Source organism: Cydia strobilella, chromosome 2, assembly GCF_947568885.1.
Source record: "Cydia strobilella chromosome 2, ilCydStro3.1, whole genome shotgun sequence".
Taxonomy (NCBI): Eukaryota; Metazoa; Arthropoda; class Insecta; order Lepidoptera; family Tortricidae; genus Cydia; species Cydia strobilella.
Window position 1 is genome coordinate 1,409,631 of NC_086042.1, and position 21,621 is coordinate 1,431,251.

Consider the following 21,621-nt stretch of genomic DNA (forward strand, 5'->3'; position numbering starts at 1 on the left):
GCTTGTTTAATTATCGTTGTTTTGTATGAAATTGTGCTTTCTCTTATGAAATATAGTGATGGTTAGCGTTTTGAATGCTTAAACTTTGATAAAATACGGGTGAATTGTTCTGTAATCGGCTGTAATAGCCGCTCTGAGCAAAAATATGAGATCATAACCTTTCACACGTAAGTACGGTATTTTACACCTTCCTCTTAACGCAATAATGAGAATAACATCGTAAAATTACGTTACACTCAAAGCAATGTAGAATCAAACGATTTGAATAAAAATATCACAATTATTTACGCAAATTAACAAAACATTATTTGTAAAATTATCCGCCCAAATTACGTAGGTAGGTAGGAGTCTGAGGTCAGCCATTTTTAAACTTCTTCTTAATTTAGCTGCATAACAATCATGTTAGGGATACCAGATGAAAATATCATAATTTTATGGGTAATTTTGACCTCGAAGTTTTTTCGTACTTCTAATTCCAAAAAATAAATAAACAAATGTTGTGAAGATTAAATGTGGTGTACATTAATTGGTGTGATTGCGATTTGTGATTTCTTTAAATTAAAACCCATAATACATTTTATTTTACGTTTTATTTAATAAACATGTTTAGTTTTGTACCACCTGCGCGAATTATAGGAGGTATTTCATTGTTTATACGCCTAAAAAGAACGGCCCATAGACATTTTATTTAACAATTTTTTAATACCGTCAAACAAGCTAACTTTGCCTCCAGGGTAATCGCCCCAACGTGATATCAAATATTGGGGTAATTTTTACCAATATGGTATCCCCCTGTTTATGACGTCATCTATGTCTATCCCTTACGGGCGCACGCGTATAGCTGGTCTATGTAATGCTAGGTCTATGCCGCGAGCGCGAGTGTGTAATCTAGTTCGCTAATCAGCGAAATCGACTCCACACTGGCGTTCACGGCTTCGCGCCGCGTAGTCTGGAGCGCGCTTAAGACATTCGCTTGCTCGGTTGACTATATAGAGTCTGAATTAGGCCTTAGTCAATAATCGACCTTAATACATATTTGCCTTTGGAAACGTATGAAAGGGAATGTAGATTGAATCGTGATTACGCGAGATTAAAATAATATGTTTGTCCACAGAGTTGATAAACAGACAGAGGTTGGCCCGCTGACAAAACTGTTATGGTGGTCCAGGCTGGTCAGGAGACGCAAACAGCCGTAGTATCAGTAAATTAATGAAATGGTAATACCAAGGGCCTGACACTCTTTGATAGTAATCGCGATTCCTATAAGAGGAAAGAGAAAAAAGTGCCATGCTTTGTCTTTATCACCGACCGGGCATTTTTTCATGGTCGGGTTATGGTATCATAGCAAGAAGGCGATGGCGAAATACCGAAATTTATAAGAGTGACAGAAAAAGGATTATGCTGTCATACATTAAACTGTCAATACATGACTGTCTTTCTCTTACCCCTGATGGTCGCTCGGTTTCATGTCTACAACTACTTGTATATACTATGTCTATGGCTACCGACGACGACCGGTGTTGGAGTTAGTATAGTGGCTTATAATATGTTTCAAACTGCGCAAACCATAAACGAGGATATTCGCGCAAAACGGTAGTAATTTGGACTGTATGGAGATCCCTGCGAGATCGTAGTTATTTTACGGTTTCTCCGTTTCGCCGTATTTGGTGACCAGGAATTCCCTGCATTTCATGACAGGTCGAGCTCGCACGCACACATACTCAATTTTCAGATTTGAACCTTCAGCCTGTGTTTCAGCCTTCGAGTTGTGACATTGTGAGTGTGTGTGTCGCGCATAAACACAAGGAAATCACAGTATGAGGGTGGGTCGTCTATTTCTTGTTGTTATTCTGTCCAGAGGACAATACTGGAATAGTTTGTTAGAAGAAATGTTGTATCACGCTCTACTAACATGCTGTTTCGTTTTTTTTTTTGTTTACCTGTCGTGATTGTTTCACCGGATGGTCTCACCGGAAGATCAGCGCTGGAAGTCGCCAGCAACATGCTGAGGTGAGACCATTTCGTGGCACTTTTTCTTTTTTGTTTTTCTGTTTTGTATAATTTTCTATTTGTGTGTGCTAACGAATAAATTATTTCTATTCTGTCGCCACCAACTCATAGTTTTAAGTCGGGTCCCCACTGAAAACCAGCGCCGCGGATTACCGCGGCATTATGCTGAGTGGGGTCCTATTTTAGCGTCCAATGTTTTTTGTCTGTATGTTTCCTTTTTTTCATATATGTAATCTGTTGTGGCGTTAAATAAATGTATTTTCTTTCTTTCTTTCTATTCTATTCTAAGTAGATGACCCATTAAGAAAACGGCTTACGAAATATTGGTAAATTTAAATATCCAAGTCAGGGTTTAAGGAGTGGCTATGGGGATCGTATCCAAAACAATTATAAGAAAAAGTTGGTTAACCCTTGAAATTACCTATCTCTGCCTAGGCAGGAGGTGTGCAAATTAATGGATTTCAAAATGTGCAAGTCATGGAAAGTTTCCAAAAAATAAGAAAAGCTTTCGGAATTTTCAGGAAAATTTTACAGGAAATAAAGAATACTTGAATTATGAGAATGGACAATTTCAATCACCATACAAAAATGTGTGGATTTTTTTGTTATAGGGAGCGTGGATGAACTAATAGGGGGCAGCATAGGAGCCGCTTGCTTCCGATGTAGCCCACAAGGTGGCAGAACTTTCTATGCACAAGAGAACGATAGATGGCAGCACTACCTTTGACAATGTACATGTTTATGTTTCCGATTCAGGCCGACAGATCCTCCAACGCGCATGGTCCCTATTGGAAACTTACCGACAGCACATAAGTATCTCTGGCTATTTTTCAACTCTGTGTGTTTGTCATCCTACTTAAGGTAGTAGGTATTTGGTGCGCATAATTTTATCTGGTTAGGGAAACTGAGAAAGTCGGGGATACAAAGCCAAACAAACTTAAGTAAATAATTCTAGTGCTGAAAAAGATAAGGAAAATATTAAGAGTCTTAGTTTTGCAGGGAATTGAGGAATATAGTAAAGGTTTTGCGGTTATAATTGAGCTACTTATTATTATAATGAAATCTGCATTGAATGTTTTATGAAATTTAGGTTATAACTAGGTATTAAATCGAATATTATACAATTTTACCAATAGTCCTATTTCATTTTAAATATAAATGGACCTACCTATAACTTGTTCGTCGGCGATGGCGGGATAACTTGGACTCCTTTTTGAGTGACTGGCCAGATGTAGCTCAAAACCGGGAGGAGTGGAAGAAGAGGGGGGAGGCCTTTGCCCAGCAGTGCGAAACAATAGGCTCGTAATAATGGTACCTATAACTTGATAAAAATTGTTTGCTCTCTCGCTTTCATTTGATTTATTAGTCGACTTTGTTTGTATTCAGCTTGTTGTAACAACACCGGAAATTACAATATTATTCATAACTTAATTAATTACATAAACAAAAACAGGATGTGGTTCGCTCCGTTCGCTTCCCGATTTAGAGTCCTTAGAGAAGCCAAAAACATGAACTGTCAAAATTTCGTTAAGTTACGTGTAGCGTTCAATGGGGTTGGCAACTGTCAAAATATGGAAGGTAGAGGTAAGGAAATGAATCTTCATGTATCAAAAAGTGACTGTAAAAAACAGTAAATAGGCGGCGCCACCATACACTGAAGTACCTACACCATACACCTAGTATTTTATATAGATGTGCACCCGTGCGACCGTGAGGGACAGAACATACGCAATGCGACAAAATTCAAAACACGTTTTAACATTCCTGACAACATACCAGAAACAACCTACGTAATTTGATCGGGTTATTTGCTGCCCCTCCCCCATTTCATCTCTACATTATTATACCTCTATGGTTCACGTCATAGAGTCTCCTATATATTACAATACTCTTTGGTCTCAGAGCCTACCTAGCGCCACCGGAGAGATTTAGGAACTACTATTTAAAGCTGAAAGCGGTCACTTTTGCAACAATTCTCCCATAAGAAATTGGCATCCTTTCCATCCATATGTCAAAGGTTTGCAGAGATAGCGCCATCATAGCTTGCCCCTTTTTCTATGAGATTTGGCTTAAAGGGCTGGCATCCAGGGCATTAAAAAAAACAAAAATTTGATACATTTGTAGGGATTGACAGGGCAAGCTATGCTGGCGCCATCTGCTAATTATTTCGACCGGCCAACCCCATTATATACAAGTGCGATAGACGTAGAGAACGTTTTTTCGATTTTCGATGTTCGCGGTAGGCGTCCGGTCGTTTTTCACCTAGGTAAGATTTAACCGAACAACAGACAAACATGTAATTTCTATATTTTTTTTCTGGATTGTTTTGTGTACCTATGTCATTTTTGTATTGGAATATTTTGTGTGTATTGTGGCAAACAAATAAACAGTTTATCTATATCATTTTCACGGAAACGTACGAACGTGTCTTGCTCATGTCTTGCTATTTCAGTCAGTGTCGGTATAAAAAATACCTTACTGACTGACTTTGACTGAAGTAGCATGACAAATACGATCGTTTCTGAGAAAATGCGATGGAAAACAATTGTGCACTACAAAAAAAAACAATATAATATGGTGCTAACAAATTAGTTACCGATATTTTAACAGATGGTAATTAACATAAAAACAATTAACTTTAAATATAAATTTAGACAACCTTTCATATATTTTTTGTTTATATTTACCAAGCAAAAAAATATATATCTAAAAATAATCATCATACTGACAACTGACAAGATGTTTAACACTTGCTGTCATGTCAACATTTTTATTGTCTTAAAATTTCATTATATTAGTACGGTGGTTTTTGGTCTAAGTCTCCTGGAAATCGATTTTCGCTCATGTCGTCGCAAATATGGACGTCACAGCAACTACCCCCACCACTTTCGCGCTTGTCATCTCATATATTTGTGTTCAAGACATCACAAAAAGCTTGTTTCGCCAACCCTCTATATGGTTCGGCGCGTCGCCGCGCCGCGCCGCGCCGCTTCGCTTCGCGTTCGCGAGTTTTCGCCTACGTAAGGCGCAGCGTTAACTACCGAACCTGCTCACAAATTTTCTCGAGAAACGGTTGAGAATTGCGACCTGCAGAGAACATCCCCACATACGAAAAGGAAGCTGAAACGGAGACCTTCCATCGGTCAATTAATGATAGGGATTCAGCACAAATTCCTTCAACAGTAATTCCTAAATTCCTTGAAACTAGGCGCCTAGAACAGAAGTAATTGCGGTTCAACATTTACGTATGTGTCCGATAATGGTCCCGGTTGAGTCATCGGCCCCGCCCTGCCATAACGAATGTAAACGTCGATGTCATACAATGGCCACGTGGTTAATGTATGTATGTATACATCCAGCTATTTAATCGGTGAATATGTAGGTATGTAGTTAGTTGGGTTTGGTCATTCCTGTCTTACCAATCGTCTGTCTCGTAACTCTCGTAGCAGGGGGCCTAGGCTAGGTTTTTTTTTTTATTTTATTTTTTTATTAGGTTTGCAGGAAACGAAACGAAACGCTATCATTTCCATACATTATGTACGTTGATCTTCGTTTCGTTTCGTTTTCTGTCACGATTGTCATATTGGCTAAGCTCCCAGTATGGTTTACGAATGATCATTTGATAGTTAGCGGTGATTAAAGCCTGACCAGGAATATATGATCACGCGCCATGTTGCGGCGCGTGAATTTCACTGGAAATAATAATTTCATACTATACTGAACTGTCACCCTATACATGAAAATAACAGCGCCCTCTTGACAATGATCACATATTCAGGCTTTACTTTAGAACATGGAGACTGTATAAAGGAGCCAAATCTCTATGTATGAAAAGTGTCCATCAAAAAACAGTAATTAGGCGGCGCCACCATACGCCGAAATACTACCAAAAACAACCTACGTAATTTGGTCGGGTTATTTGTTGCCTTATATGGTTCATGTTATACTCATGTCCCAGAGCCTAACTAGCGACCGGAGAGATTAGGAACTATTATTTAAAGCTTAACGCGGTCACTTTTACAACAATTCTGCCATAAGAGATTGCGATCCTTTCTATACCATCCATACTTTAGAAAGGTCTTTCTATACGGCTACCACCAGTTTGACACTGACATAATCGCTAGCGTGTGCGTAACTAACTTTCTATGCATCTCGCTCGTACTCGCATATTACTTAGTGCAAGAGGCAGTCGTGGCAAGCCGTGAAAGGTACTATAGTAATTTACGTATCCCTCAACTCGTACTTATTTTTATTTTGCAAATAACGAGGTCACATACCGAGGCGAACTACTAATAAAGTTATAAAACTTATAAAGTTTACTAGACAGCGAAGTTTTCCCAAACTGCTGAGCTTTTCTTCTAGACTGATCGCGTTAACTTTGTACAAACTTGGCAGTAATAATGCATACTACATATCCCTATCGGCTATTTACGAATTTGATTGTGAGGGAAATCGACGCCAACGCACGACGTGGTGAAAATATGAACTTCTGTGTCACGATATCTTCATACTATTTAGCAGCTGCCAACTGTCAAATAAGCAACACGTCCCAGTACCAGGGCGGCACCAGTCATGCACGGAACGAATAAAATGGCCCGGCCACGACATCGCCGGCAGCGGCGAGCGGCGGCCATAGGTGGGAACGAAAGGTCCGATCGCTGTGTCTCGCTCCTACCTATGGCCGCCGCTCGCCGCTGCCGCCGCCGCGCGATGTCGTGGCCGGGCCGCTATGACGTATCAGTATCACTTGTCACTTGGCATATGCTTGGCATGAAAACTTAGGCCCTCAACACACGGCGTCGTAACGTAGAACCGCGTATAATTATTAAGCGTATTATAAGCGTATCGTAAAAACGTTACGAGTAAGTTATTTGGTTAAACTCACAATTCACAATTAGTTATGCTTGGAATCTCCTAGTTAGTATTGTAAATACTTGTGACAGAAGACCACGCTACTAACTATTAAGGTTTTATAAAGAGTAACCGAACATATCATTTGAACAAATATTTAGGTGAATATATATATTAAGTATGAACTTAATAATTAAATTTAAAAATTATGATATAATGTTGAAAGTTTTAGTGCACTCAAAACAATTAAATTGAGATAAAACGTGTGTTTGTGTGTGTGAATGTGTGTGTGTGTGTGTGTGTGTGAGTGTGTGTGTTTCCTTGTAACTTGGAATAATTTACCATTCTAAAAATGTTTTTTTAAAGTTATACGATTGCAGTACATCGAGATAATATTATTGATGTTATTACACAAATAGGCAGAATAATACTACTTTAAATAATAACCCACCTACATAAGAGGTATTTTTGATGGATTTGGAAACAAAACAAAGGTTGGTTCAAAAACCTAGGCAGTCTAGGCACACCATACGGAGTTACCTAATATACCTATTCTAGTTAGTCATCTCTGCAGAAGCGCGTCGCGTTCCCACGACACGGACAGCATCAAATTCCAATACGAAATCACCAAAACCTAAGTACCTAATTGCCTATATCAAGAACCCCGATACGCGAGAGTGAGACAGACGAACTCGTTTAGCAAATATTAATTGCTCAAACCTTAAGAAATGAATTAAGTAGATCTCACGCGTACATGGCATCCATGTTTTTTGCGCCATTTTTTTTCATCAAAGCGACTAGACGCGTTGGAACCAAACGGTTTTCTTGCCAGCAGGTGTATATACCTTAGTACCTACGAGCCTAAAAGAAAATAGACGCACGTTCAAATTTCAAAACATTCATTAAGCGAAAAACAAAGGCACGCAAATGCCACATTGCCGTTTTTGGTCAATAGATAGACGCGTAGTACCATCACTGGCGTAGGTAATTGACGGTTAGTGAGCCTTATGGTAGTATAAATAGGGTATATGACTGGTCAGTGGTGTTAGTACGAAGGTTCGGCGCGCAGGGGCCCCTGACCTTGCGAGCACGCGGCGCGCCCCGCGCCCCGCGCACTACGCTACTCTGATTTCCACCAGGTTTATTTTATATCGATTTGGATATCGAACGTATAATTCGCCCATGATAATTCGGTAACAATGAACTGATCTCCAATATGTTCGGAAATGTTCACATTATTGTATCGAAATAGTACGGGAAGTTCTTATTTATAGTCAAACTCAAATTAAAAATAAATTCAAGAAAACATTACTTATGTCCTGTTGTCCCGGACGGGAAAAAACAATACAGTAATAACTTATTACTGTACTTTTTTACTTAATTTTCAAAAATATGTATCTACTAACAAAAACGCAAACAGCCAATTATTATAGCCGCGCGCCGCATCTACACGACCCGATCAGCTATTTCAAACTATAGGATAGAGTGAGATAGCCAGATAAACGATCTTACATGTCTCGTTCTTACAAGACCGTCGACACCGTCGTGTATGATCGTGCGAAAACTGCTTATTACAATCAAAGATACTTTGTCAGTAGGAATAGGCGCGAAATTCAAATTTTCTATGGGACCATAACATTTTTTTAAATTGCCTCTTTTTTCTACTGACGGAAATGGCTTGACACTTGACAGTCTATATATAGTTGGTCAAACTAAATTGTCAGTACATAAGAACAAAAAACGTATATTAAATCATTTTACGGTTTAGACTCACTTGTTTTAGTCACTCGCTTAGTGCTTGAGAAAGGAGACCTAGGCTCTCCGAAACATGTCGCGCGAGTGACTAAAACAAGTGAGTCTAAACCGTAAAATGATTTAATATTAGTATGTCTCACAACAGTTTAAATTCGAAAAAACGTATAGTTGGTCAAGCAAATCTTGTCAGTAGAAAAAGGCGGCAAATTTAAAAAATGTAGGCGCGAAGGTTTTCGTCCCATAGAAAATTTGAATTTCGCGCCTTTTTCTAATGACAAGATTTGCTTGACCAACTATATACTCATCCATTTCTTTTGGGTGCTAGTACTAGTGTAAGACAAAGATAGTATGATTCTTTCTGTCTATGTTTGAAATGAGATAGTCCTTTGACAAACTATATATCTTTTATATTTTTTAAAGGATCTTATTCGTGTTCATACAGCTTATAGTTGCCCAAACCAAATTCGCAGTAAATAAGAACAAAAAAAAACTACGTATACTAATCCTTTTCTTTTGGGTGCTAATACTAGTGTTGACAAAGATAGTATGATTATCTCTGTGTATGTTTGAAATGAGACAGTCCTTTGACAAACTATATATTGCACAATTATATTGAATGAACGAATATTGAATGGTACTGATTTACTGAATGGCAGAACAAATTGTGCCTTTAACCTAAAAAAAATAATTAAGGAGGGAAATTGTTTTTGACGTTTTCGATGTGAAGTGAACGAAGTGAAGTTTCGATTTGAGTGATGCTTGTTGCTTAAATAATGATTATTTTACCTTATTTCCTCGCATGTTTGGAGAAAAGCAATATATGCCACGGCAGGAATATCAATTCGTGGATTCGTCTTCTTAGTCGGACTCCACTGCGCGTCGTCTGACAAAATCGAAACTCATACCCTTTCCCGGCCTCTGCAATAATGTACATACTATAAAATCCGATGAAGGCGTAATAAGCATAATAAGTGAGATGCCCGCAATAGGGTACTTGACTATTGACTACTAGTCAAATCAGTTTCTTTTGTCGAACTGTCAAAACGATTTTGCTACTATGGAATTTATATGAAACACTAGCATGTGACGTCACAATCAAATTACCTACTCTTCATAGTTTTATACGGGTTTTAAAATTGAAATTGTGTCTAAAAATAACGGCTGTCTACGTTTATCTACCTATTAATCTTCTCGTGCTTTATTTAATGCATGGTGTAAAATAATTTATTTTAAATACAGTCAAATACCCTATTTGCGAACTTCAATTTTCGCGGTTAAAGCACTGATTTTTTCGTGGATTGACATAACTCACATACCTATTTGAGTTCCGTTTTGCATTTTTCGTGTGTAGCCATCCTGCTGTGTAGTTTGTGCTGGATTGTCTACCATTTTTATCCTGACACTGGCAATTCATTTCGTACTAGGTTTGCGTAGTGTGTAATATAAAATTTAATGATTTTGTATTTTTGAATACATGTGTATATAAAAGAATATTTTTTTGCAGATTCACGATTGTCACGAATTTATTTTATTTGACTTTGTTTTCCATATTTCGACATAACTTAGGGCCCGTCCAGATGAGATGATCAATGCGAGGTCGATCAGGAAAAAAATTGGTGTCAATCCCATCTAGCGTCCTGTTCCACACGTACACAATTTAATCACCCAGTTTAGATTTATGGTGACATTCGAGAGCTGGAAATTCAAATCGAAAATTAGATTATTGCGTCCTCTGACTTTTGTATTGCTTTAATGCATTAGTCCCTATATAGATTTCAACTTAAAAACAAACCTGATCGATTTACATTAATAAAAAAATGTCATCTAGTCATAACTATAATGAATCTTTAAATGAAATTACATGAAATATTTTGCAAACAACAGCATACTCGTAACAGTCGTAAATAATAAACAACGGTGTATTTTACTGCATATTTTTTTAGACACCATATTATTTTTCAGTACCTTGTTTCAAATGAAATTTTAGCATTTTTTATAGCATATTTCAAAAAAACTTGCATATTTGTGGCATATTTCTAGACATTAGTCTAGCATTTTTTCAAAATCTGAGTTGGCAACACTGTTGGGACATAAGCTGAGACCATAGACATAGTATATACAAGTAGATATAGACGCGCCACCGAGCGACCGGGGGTAAGAGAAAGAATATTCATATAAAATTTGGGCAGCACCATCGCCTCCTACCTATGACGCCATCCGGTCGGTGATAAGGACAAAGCATGGCACTATTTTCTCTTTCCTCTTATAGGAATCGCAATAAGACTATCTTTCTCTATCAAAGAGTGTCAGGCCCTTGGCTGAGACGGACTAGTTAGCGCTTCTTAACAGTCACACGAACCTAGCCGTCGCCATCGAAGTTACGATCTCATTTTAAAACGACATGCTATTTATCAAATTTTGTATGAACATTCAAGTAACATAATTACATCTATGGTTAGTATTATCTGTACCTATTTTTCATAAAGTTTGCGTATCTTTGATTGTATGGGAGTGGCATGTTCGCGTGACTTAGCGCATTCATAAATATGATCTGAATTCCGTTGATACATTACTACTCATAATGAATAATAGGTATTACTAGTTTTGTTATATAAAAGGTTCTTTGGTCATTTGTATCGTATGATCGTATCCTATTTCCTTCATCCATCAATTTAGGCCCTGTATTGAGAACGTTTGGCTCGATGCCATACATTAAAATCAGGCTTACTGTTACTTATTCTGTGCTGACTGTGCTTACGCTACAACTTCTATTTGGGAACCTTACGTAAGTATCTCCATATCAGATTATAGGTACTAGCTTACGCCCGCGACTTTTTTTTCTATTTTTTATGATATACAAGGCAAACGAGAAAACAAATCGCCTGATGGTAAGCAATTACCATCGTCCATGGACACCTGCAACCACAGAATAAGTAATAGTATTATCATACAGAAGGGCCACGCACCGCCCCGTCCCGATTTGAATTACCTCGCCCCGCGACAGCAGAATGACGGCCGTTTGCCGGCCGCTCAGTACTATTTTTAAGCAACTTACTCACACTATGACCACAGAATAACTAATCTATGACGCATGACGCGTGTACGGACGTGCCGTTCACATATAGAAACGCAAGGGATTTTTGATTTATAGCGTGTCCGCCCTGAGCCTGCAACACTAGAGGCGAGGTGTGAAGGTATCGCCCCAGAAATACCGCGGGCGACAGTTTATTCCACAGTTTAGCTGTGCGAGGCAGGTTTTTGGAGAAACGCACAGTTGAGGACTGCAAACCATCTAAGTACTTAGTGAAAATGGATGTTGTCGCGTAGAGCGATGGCGGAAAGAAGCGGCAGGGCTTAATCCGAACAATTCCTTAGTGCACTCACCGTTCATTAACTTTCAATCATATAGTATACATGATATAATATATATATATATATTTAAGTATTGCGTCCCGACGTCCCGTATTTTGACCTGTCCCGTGTTTGTCTTTCGTATATCAATACCGAGGTACCTATTTACCGCTGTAGAATACCTATTACCTACCTATAATTCCTATAAATGGTCATAATAATGTCTGTTGAACCAGTTTATAGTACTTTTTTTTTGACGCAGGGGTAAATGCATTTACGCATCTCACCCCCGGGCCGGGGAAGCCCATTGGGGGGTGGTATGTGGGACTCGCTCCTCCCGTAACTTCCTCTGCTAGCCAGAGGAAGAGGAGGAGAATACCCACTAATATCCCCTGCGGCGTTTCCGTCTATGCCGTTGAGGGGGGTGCAATGGGGTCGCGAGCATGTCGACCACGTACGGCACCCCCCCGAACCAATTTATAGTACCATCTATACCGTACTATTAAAAGTAAATCGTAAATCCTAGCTTTATTTTCTATTTCTACCAAGAAGTAATTTCAACGGGATAATTATGCTCGTAAAACGACAACAAAATTAGACTAACACTCATTAATTAAACCTTATTATTCTATTATTAATCAAAATGAATAATTCAATATTATCGATTATATAACTTAAAGCAACCTTGAATTCGTGACAGGTTTAAAATTTTATGGTTTTCGACGTGTCAGGGCCTCAGGTCGCGTTTTATCGACAGAGACTAGAGAGAGATCTTATAGAGGCCATCACTTTCTAACATGTAAATAAGTAGCTAAGAGCTATGTGTCGGCCTTCCGCGAAAATAGACGATCGAAAAAGTTCATCTGCCTCTCTATTGCTCTTGCCATTCGAGCGACAGAAAGGCAAATAGACGAACAAACGAAAGGTTCGCGGGAGGCCCTCTGGATTTTGCCTTCGTTGCTTACAATGGTTGAACATAAAACCCGGCCAAGTGCGAGTCAGACTCGCGCACGAAGGGTATCTACCATACTATTACGCAAAAACGGCAAATAAATCACGTTTGTTGTATGGGAGCCCTACTTAAATATTTATATTATTCCGTTTTTAGTATTTGTTGTTTATAGCGGCAACAGAAATACATCATCTGTGAAAACAACTGTCTACCTATCACGGTTCATGAGATACAGCCTGGTGACAGACAGACAGACGGACAGCGGAGTCTTAGTAATAGGGTCCCGTTTTTACGTTTTGGTAGCGGAACCCTAAAAATGACTAAATATGAATTCCATATTTCCTTGTACTTATCAAGGAAATTGTTTGTTATTTAATAGCGTTTATTATTATATCAACTTATTCATCAAATAAATGTAACAATTATTGAACATACAAATTATAAAGTAAATTTGTTCATTATTATTAAATCATAACATTAATATTTAACCACAATATACTGTCGTAACAATTATCTTTATATTTTTTGTATTAATAAGGCAATAAAGGGGCCCACTGACTATCAGTCAGCCGGACGATTTCGGACTGTCAGTTAGAACAAATATTTGATAGTTCCGAACAACTGACAGGCATATATCGTCCGGCGGACTGATAGTCAGTGGGCCCCTTAAGACCACATGACATCACAGATATCTTCAAACATCGCAACTTTGCCCGCCTACAGTAGATAGTAGATAGCCTAGAGTAGATATAGTGCGACATAAAATAGTAGAAATTAAATAAAATGGAACAAAAAATTCCATATTAAATTTGAACCGATTTTGCATGTACAACCAGCCTTAAAGTTTATAATTTATTATGGTTCATTATTTTTGTATGTGGATATTTTTGCACATTGTACATTTCCTCAGTCACCCGTCGACCAGCACGAATGCTGTAAAGGGTTCGAAACGTCGGGATGTATTATAAATTCAATATACGCGATATAATCCGTTTTCATAGTTTCATTTCATGAGTAACTATCGCGGTAACCGAAGGCACGACGGGACGGGTGGTGTTATTTCCATATTAAATTGTTGCCATGTTTAAGCATTTTATGTCGCCTCAATAATTTTCTACATATTCTTGTCGGACTATAACTGTGACCCTTTTTTTATCAAGCATAAACGTCTGCTCAATTGGCAGAAGCGATTAGACCGGTCTTCCAATGGTCGCAGGTTCGAGTCCTGCCGGAGGTGTAAAATTTTCCATTTGTCCTTTAATTTAAAGATGTAACTGTGATTTGTATTTTTGCTGTGTATTGTTTCATATAGACTATCGGTGACAAGTGCAAGTACCTGAGCAAAAAACAATTTTTATATTAATAAAAACGTCTCATCTCTTTTAAAAAGTCGGAACTGTGCATTCTTAGTACATAAAGTTATTTTATTAACAAGGCGCACTTTTGTCGTACTATAATATTTCCTTAAAATTTAATACTTTTTCTCTTAAGTGGGCAAAGTTGTAAAAAAATTAATCGTTCATGCAAATATGTAATAACTAAATTTTCTATGTTCACGTCATTAATGTCAGCCAGCGAACTGTGTCGTAGTGCAAAGTAACAAGCCCAAAACTACTTCGAGCACTAGCTGTAGAGTAGAGCTCACCTAAACACTTAAATTAATTAATTAATATAAATAAAAATGTACTTTTATATCTACCTATTATTTCATTTCAGGCAGGCAACTGATGCTGGTATGTCTTTATATCTATAATTATCATAGTACGCTTAGCAAGATTTTACTGTCATTACGACTTGTGTTGTGTTAGATATTTCCTAAGACTGTTCCTATTAGTAATATAGACTGGTTTAGTTGTAGGCTTGACAGCCTACACCCAGCCTAAAGTAATAAAGTGAGATAGACATATATAGCTCTCTGACGTTGAGTGTACCTAAAGAGTTTATTTGAGTTTATGGTATTATTGTAATTTAATGTTTTATAAAACATTATCAACATTGTTATAAATATTGTTAATATTTAATAGTTGATTAATACCAGTAAATGTCTAGTATTATATCTTAGCATACCTAAAACTGTTGACTAAAACAAAACGCCATTGATATGAGAAATAACAAAACGCAAGTGTCAAGACTGACTGATTGCTAATATAAATGAAAACATTTAGAACGCTTTGTAAAAATAACATTAAACTACATATTATTCAGCAGATAAATATAGTTTTAATCGGTGAATCCACCAGCCGATATTAGTTGTGAATATAATACCACTAGCCCTGCGTCTACGCTCTACAATCTATTAGCAAACCGTACGATTCAACCTTGATTACAGTCATCACACGCTTTTTTACCGGACATGAGTAAAAAATAAGCATGGCCCCTTTTGGCAAGCGATGAAATACGTATAGCAGAGCGATTACCACTGACTTATTATTTGGTACGGCGTGAGAATTAAAACTGTTGATCCCATCAAGAACGTAATACGTAAAAAAAATTAAGTATCGCAGCCCAACAAGTTGTAAAATCGAATTTGATATAATAACTGTTTATTTCAAGCTTAAACTCATACAATAAAATTAAATACAATACTATAAAATAACATAAAATTACAAACACAATTAAGCTAAAGCTATAAATAGATTAGTTGTTAAATTTACCAACAAATTATTTGCCATTTTCGTCTTGGTGCACAGCTGTGCTGTACGATCTTATTGTTCTGTGTAGTGGCATAAGTGGCATAACCAAGTCCGGTGGTTTATTCTCTACCTATCTCTACGAGCATCTATCTCACAATTATGTCACATTAAATTCTCACTTACTTATATTTAACTAACAACATGATAGTGACGAAATATAAGAAATTCTTATTTTTTAATAATTAGAACGACTTGGGCATTTTTATCGCCAAAAACGCCAACGATATTTAGCTTTGACCGAATATCAAACGGAAAAGGCTAATAACATATGCCACTTTTCTAGATCCATTCATGTAAGGGACTATTGTTGACAATCAAGGGCCTGACACTCTTTGATAGAGAAAGATAGTCGTGCGAAGCTTTGCCTTTATCACCGACCGGGCATTTTTTCATGGTCGGGTTATGACATCATAGCAAGGAGGCGATGGCGAAATACCGTCATTTATAAGACTGAAAGAGAAAAAGGATTATGCTGCCATACATGAAACTGTCAATACATGAATATGTCTTTCTCTTACCCCTGGTCGCTCGGTTTCATGTCTATAACTACTTGTATATACTATGTTGACAATGGTCCGTTTTTACACAAGGAATGCCATAGACAATCACATTGACGATTGCCATTATCATTCCATATACAAGAAGTCACAATCACTATCTTCAATTAACGTAATTATACCGGGTTTCCTTTATACCAATAAACTCTGAATTTCTTTTGCATTGTGACTGTAGTAAGATAATATTTGATCGGAAATCTTTTATGCGGTTTCATTGATTTAGATATATTTATGAGATTGGGTGTTCCTAGACAGGATTAGTGTTTGGACTTATTCTTCTAAATGTTATCTATTCTATCAGATGTTTTAGGAAATACATATTTTAGTCCTCGTGGTTCTAGTTTAATGTTTACTCTATTATTTGCAAAGACTCATTACTCATTATCTTTTCATTATTTAAAGATTGTCTTTAATATTCGATTATTTTGGTTTGTTTCTCAGTAGAGATGATTTCTTTATCCAGCACTTTATCAAAGACATCAAGTACTCGAAGAAATAAGAACCTTGTAATTGTATACCAATAAAGCAGAAAATTAATTGAAACATACACAATGCGTCCTCCAGCGTGATTGAGGATTCCTATTAATTTACCACAAGCACGTCCAGAACCTGATTGAGGTTGGCAGTTTTTATTAAAATGCCTGTGTCCTTTATTTCTGACGCGTTCATCATCATTATTAGCCAGTCTCGCTGCTGGACATAGGCCCTTCGCAAATCTATCATCGTTGATGGTTAGATGATATCAGACGAATAGCAGAGCAGTCGATAAATTTGGCTCAAATCTTCACAAAGCAGTGGATAGATAGGTAAACAGATTAATCTATCATAATTATCACAATATCGCCAAATAAATTAAAGAGCATTCTCAAACAAATCAACATTGTATCTGGAATTCCGCATTTTCTTTAGTTTACTTAAATTCGATACTTGTCACGCATCAAAATACTTAGCTTTTGTTTACAAGTGTTTCCTTCCGGATCTGAAGTGTTATGGATACTGTGTTCATTCAGGTTTCAGGTTATAAGTTATCTGTTTTCTATCCTCAATTCCTCATAATTATGTGTAATCAAATACCGCATCGTATATTATCTTTTTAGTTTTCAGTTATGTCGTTGCAGTATCAAGTTATATGACTTTGCCCATGTTTTCTTTAAGTATTTATTATCTCCAAATTTATATATTTTTTCTTTTTACATAGCAAAAATTCTCGCAATTAATATTTCAGGCAAATTTCTCTTATCTTTCGTCATAATTCATCCTGAATTGCTTCCCACACTAAATGAGATTATCGCCGACTTAATAAGAGATAGCTTAGATAGTACTTTTCTCAAGTAAAACAACAATGGAACACTTAGACGACACGACACGGCTCGCGTTTCTGGCCGTTATGGGAGAATATCTTATCAATTACCTCACCAGAAATATGTATACAATTATCACCTTTATCCCAATGGCATTCCATATAGGCCGATGAACCATAACGAACGTAGAATTTAAGTGAGGTGAAAGTTAAGGATATCCATTAGCACCTGAACTTAAATCACTTTCTGTAAGAATGAGGTTTTGTTACTTTATATTTCACCTGCATTTATGTATCAAAGGTATGCGAAGGTCTCATGACTCTCATACAGTATTCGCATCACAGTAACATAACCTTGCTAAATACTTTTCGAGACATCCTCATAATTATAACATAGGATGTGGTACCCAGTACCCATTTTCTTAATGGTAAATTAATTCAGGGATTTCTTTAAAATCTTTCCATTTAGAATGTGAAAATTATTGGCCCGTCCTGATGTCATTATCTAGGTTTGTTTACATTTAGAAGATAATTTTCAATTAACGGTTTTTGCCAACCGTTGATAATTTGAAGTCTGAATAATGGCTATAAGAATTTTGATTTAGTTCTAACAATTCATAAAAACTATCCCAATTCTAATTCGATATCGGATCTCTGCTAATATCACCAAAAAGACATTTGAATAAAATTTTAACCATACTGTTTTGCAACGTCAATTTTATGTTAATAGGATAATTTAAGTACCTATGTAGGAATGCCAAATTTCTGTCTAGTTAAGTAGATAGTATGTCATAACTACATTTCTCGAATTTTCTTACTGTAGCTACCTCATATTTTTATGCCAAAATTGAACCTAATAATTCTTGTTTGTGAGTCACTTAATAAGATTTAAGTACGTAAATAACGATGGAGGTTAGATCTAGGTGCCTTTGAAGCTAGTCCCCGGGAATCAGGTTCCACATATTATAGAAATATAAGAATTACTTCATTAGGTAACCTACCTACTATTCGTCTAACTTTTTCACACTTGGAAATGGTTACAAAGATTGTGTCACTTACCTACTTTGCAAACTGTGGTAGTGTCATTCATCAGGTTCTTTAGGATCTTTGCTTAGGACTATCTAAATAGAAAGTTTCCTGAGATCGTCACCAGCAGGCATATGATGGAATTGATGGATGAGGATGACTTTATCGCCGTGATTAAACAACCGACATACTTTTAATTTGAACGCCGTGCAACTGAAAATTACAAGCTCTGTCTTGGTAACGCTATCATGTAGACAACAACGACCATCATAAACCAAGGCTTCTGGACGTTCTAAAGCCCTGTCTTCCGAACATGGCCGTCACTTTAGAACCTTCCTGTTCCTGCTGCTTTTGCGTCAAATTCACAGGGAGCCGTTGGATTAAGTAGACAAAGGCCAAAACGTTTTCAGTTGTCATTTGCAGTTTCAGGCATTTGGTACGATGATGTTGATGACTCCGAATGTGATCAGTTTTCTTGACTACCGACTTTAAGAGTCCCCGGCAAGCTCGGCCGAATTGCACCTTCCCATACAAACGTAGTTCCACTCTCATTTTAAAACTACGTGTTGGATTGTAATGAAACTTTGCACATACAATGACATGACGTATATCTAGGTTTGAAATTAGTTTATATAGCTCCAGTTTATAAAACAAACGAAATGTTTCATACAAAACTTAAATTCGCTGTATTTTGTTAACTATGGTATCTGAAGTTTCACTAATTACAGCCAAAGATATACCTTATCCTATTGTAAGTATAAAGTTTCAGAGCAATCTAGGTAGTCGTTTTAAAATGAGAGCGGAACTACGTTTGTATGGAGAACCGAGCTTTCTACGTTTGTATGTAAATAAAAACACAAAAGGTAATGAATGATTTATTATGGTTGATTTTACAATGCAGTGTTAACTATTTATCTACAATAGGTTCTGATGTTACATATTACATGTAAAATATCTAAACAGAGTCCGTCTAAGATAACTTTGCAGCGACTTTAACAGAACAAAGTGAGGAAATCTTATTATTAACGTCAGTGATGACATTTCCATACTTTGTCAATGCAATGTCATGCAGAGGTAGCTTGGACCTTGGTCCGACTCTTTCTACAATCAGATTTTACCCACTTAAATAAGCGCTCAATAAGCGTATGTAGATCCGATGAAATACAATAGTAATTTGCGGCGGTAACAAGAAAACCTGTATTATAATGGATAAGTAATGAATTACTATAATGAATCAGATTGCTAGTGGCATGAGTAATTACCAAGCTACCTGTTTTAGAAGTTTAGCCATTATGTTATGAGTAAACAATTAACTACTCTCAAGTCAATGAGCGAGTATTAAATTTGAGGAGGTATGTAGACCTAATTATTTAAGACACTTTTGATTGTTAGGAACTTTCGAGTACTGGAAAATACTCTTCGTAAATATAGAGGTGGGTAGAAATTTTACCTAGAAATCACGAATTCATGATCATCACAAACAACGTCCACGATTTTCATAAAGAACCGGCAGTGAATATATTCTGACAAGTAATGAATGGCTTGTGTTTTGAAAGACTAACAGTAAACACCTCACAAACGAGTTTTTAAAGAATTAAGCATAACAGCTAGAATTGAATTGTGATCCAATCAAACGGTCATCGGGAGCAACAAAAAATCCCAGGTAGACCTTGAGCGTATGACATGCACGAACAACAAACGGAATGCAGGTCTGAGGACATGCCGTATTATCTAATAACCATTCAAATTGGAGCTCCCATTAGACTTAAGATACGAAAACGGGACGAGTAAGGACGAGGACATAAGGAATGTAACCTTTACTGTTTCCAACACTCTTCAAGCTGCATGTAGATCGCCTCCGGCGCCTGCCCCGTATAACTAGACTTACTTGGCAGCCTCTAACGAGTATAGGCTTTGTAGGTTAGGTGTTTGACCCGCGGACGACGCAAACAATCCAGGCGCATGCGTCGGCCGCCGTAAACACATCCCGGGACCGGCACGTGGCTCAAAAACACAACACTAATGACTAACCATCGGCAGCTGCCGCGAACACACCCAACACGAACACTTGTAGTAACATGAGCGCCATATAAACACAAGCATTTGCACTACACTCGAAATACCGGCGTAGCGGGCTGCGTAGTACGTGCGTCGCAGCCCGCGTCGTGTGGCGCACTAACTGGCGACCGGCGAGCGAACGACGCGGCTCCCCGCTCGCCGCCTCCGCGCGCGCCATCCATTCAACGCATTTTCTGTCATAGCAATCGATAATCGCATTATACTTCCGCTTTTAAGCACGCGCGGTGCATCCGCGACGTGAGATGCAAGTCGATGACATCAAAGACGGACCCAAGCTGAATCATTAAAGTTCTTGTTGGTTCAAGTATTTCTGACATGGCGTTTACACCGAGAACCTACATCCGACACCGGAAATTGTTTACATATCTCAAGGCATTTAAGCTCTTATTATCTAACAGTTAAATAATACGTAATTTACGTCCTCTGTGCTCACTATTTGACTGTAAGTATCTAACGTTACCTACGTTATCTGCATATTTACACCCATTTTTCATGTTTTTTTCATGTACCTAAGGAGAATCAAAAATATTGTCCTATATATTGATATTCACGAATAGCCATCTCAGAATGTCTTAGGTCGCGATTTCACGAGATCCAGAGCGATATAACACAGTAAAATGAAGAACTGACCTAGTGTAAGACGATATATTCAGATTTTTAAAACATGATAATATCGATTGAGTAGCGGATTTTTATTCGAGATATTTGATAGAATATTCGTTTTTAACGTACAATTACAAAATCAATCGTGATCATACGAATGCTTAAAAAATAAATAATGTTTATATTATAACTTTGCCCACCTATTGTTGGTGGGCAAAGTTATGTAAAAAGTGGGTGTATTGGGCCCTTAATATTGCTAATTTGATAAAATGAGGTAGAAATATAAACAATGAATAGAAATAAATTATAAGTTTATTTTCAATAGGTGAGTATGTGTTTAGTGTAGGTATGTGTGTGTACCTAGATCTCGCATTTTAAGAAAAGGCCAATGTAACTTAAATATTATAAATCACACACAAACACAAACAGGAAAATAGGACATAA

At 37.3% G+C, this 21,621-nt stretch overlaps 1 protein-coding gene across 1 annotated transcript in view; it reads right to left on the reverse strand.

Moving 5' to 3' along the window:
- Window positions 1-20,798, reverse strand: part of LOC134749139 (uncharacterized) — a 175,803-nt gene extending 155,005 nt beyond the window's left edge. The window contains exon 1 of the mRNA XM_063684047.1: window positions 20,527-20,798. Coding sequence (XP_063540117.1) covers window positions 20,527-20,731 — 205 coding nt within the window. The 5' untranslated portion in view covers window positions 20,732-20,798. The remainder of the gene's footprint in view (window positions 1-20,526) is intronic.
- Window positions 20,799-21,621: the final 823 nt, after the last annotated feature.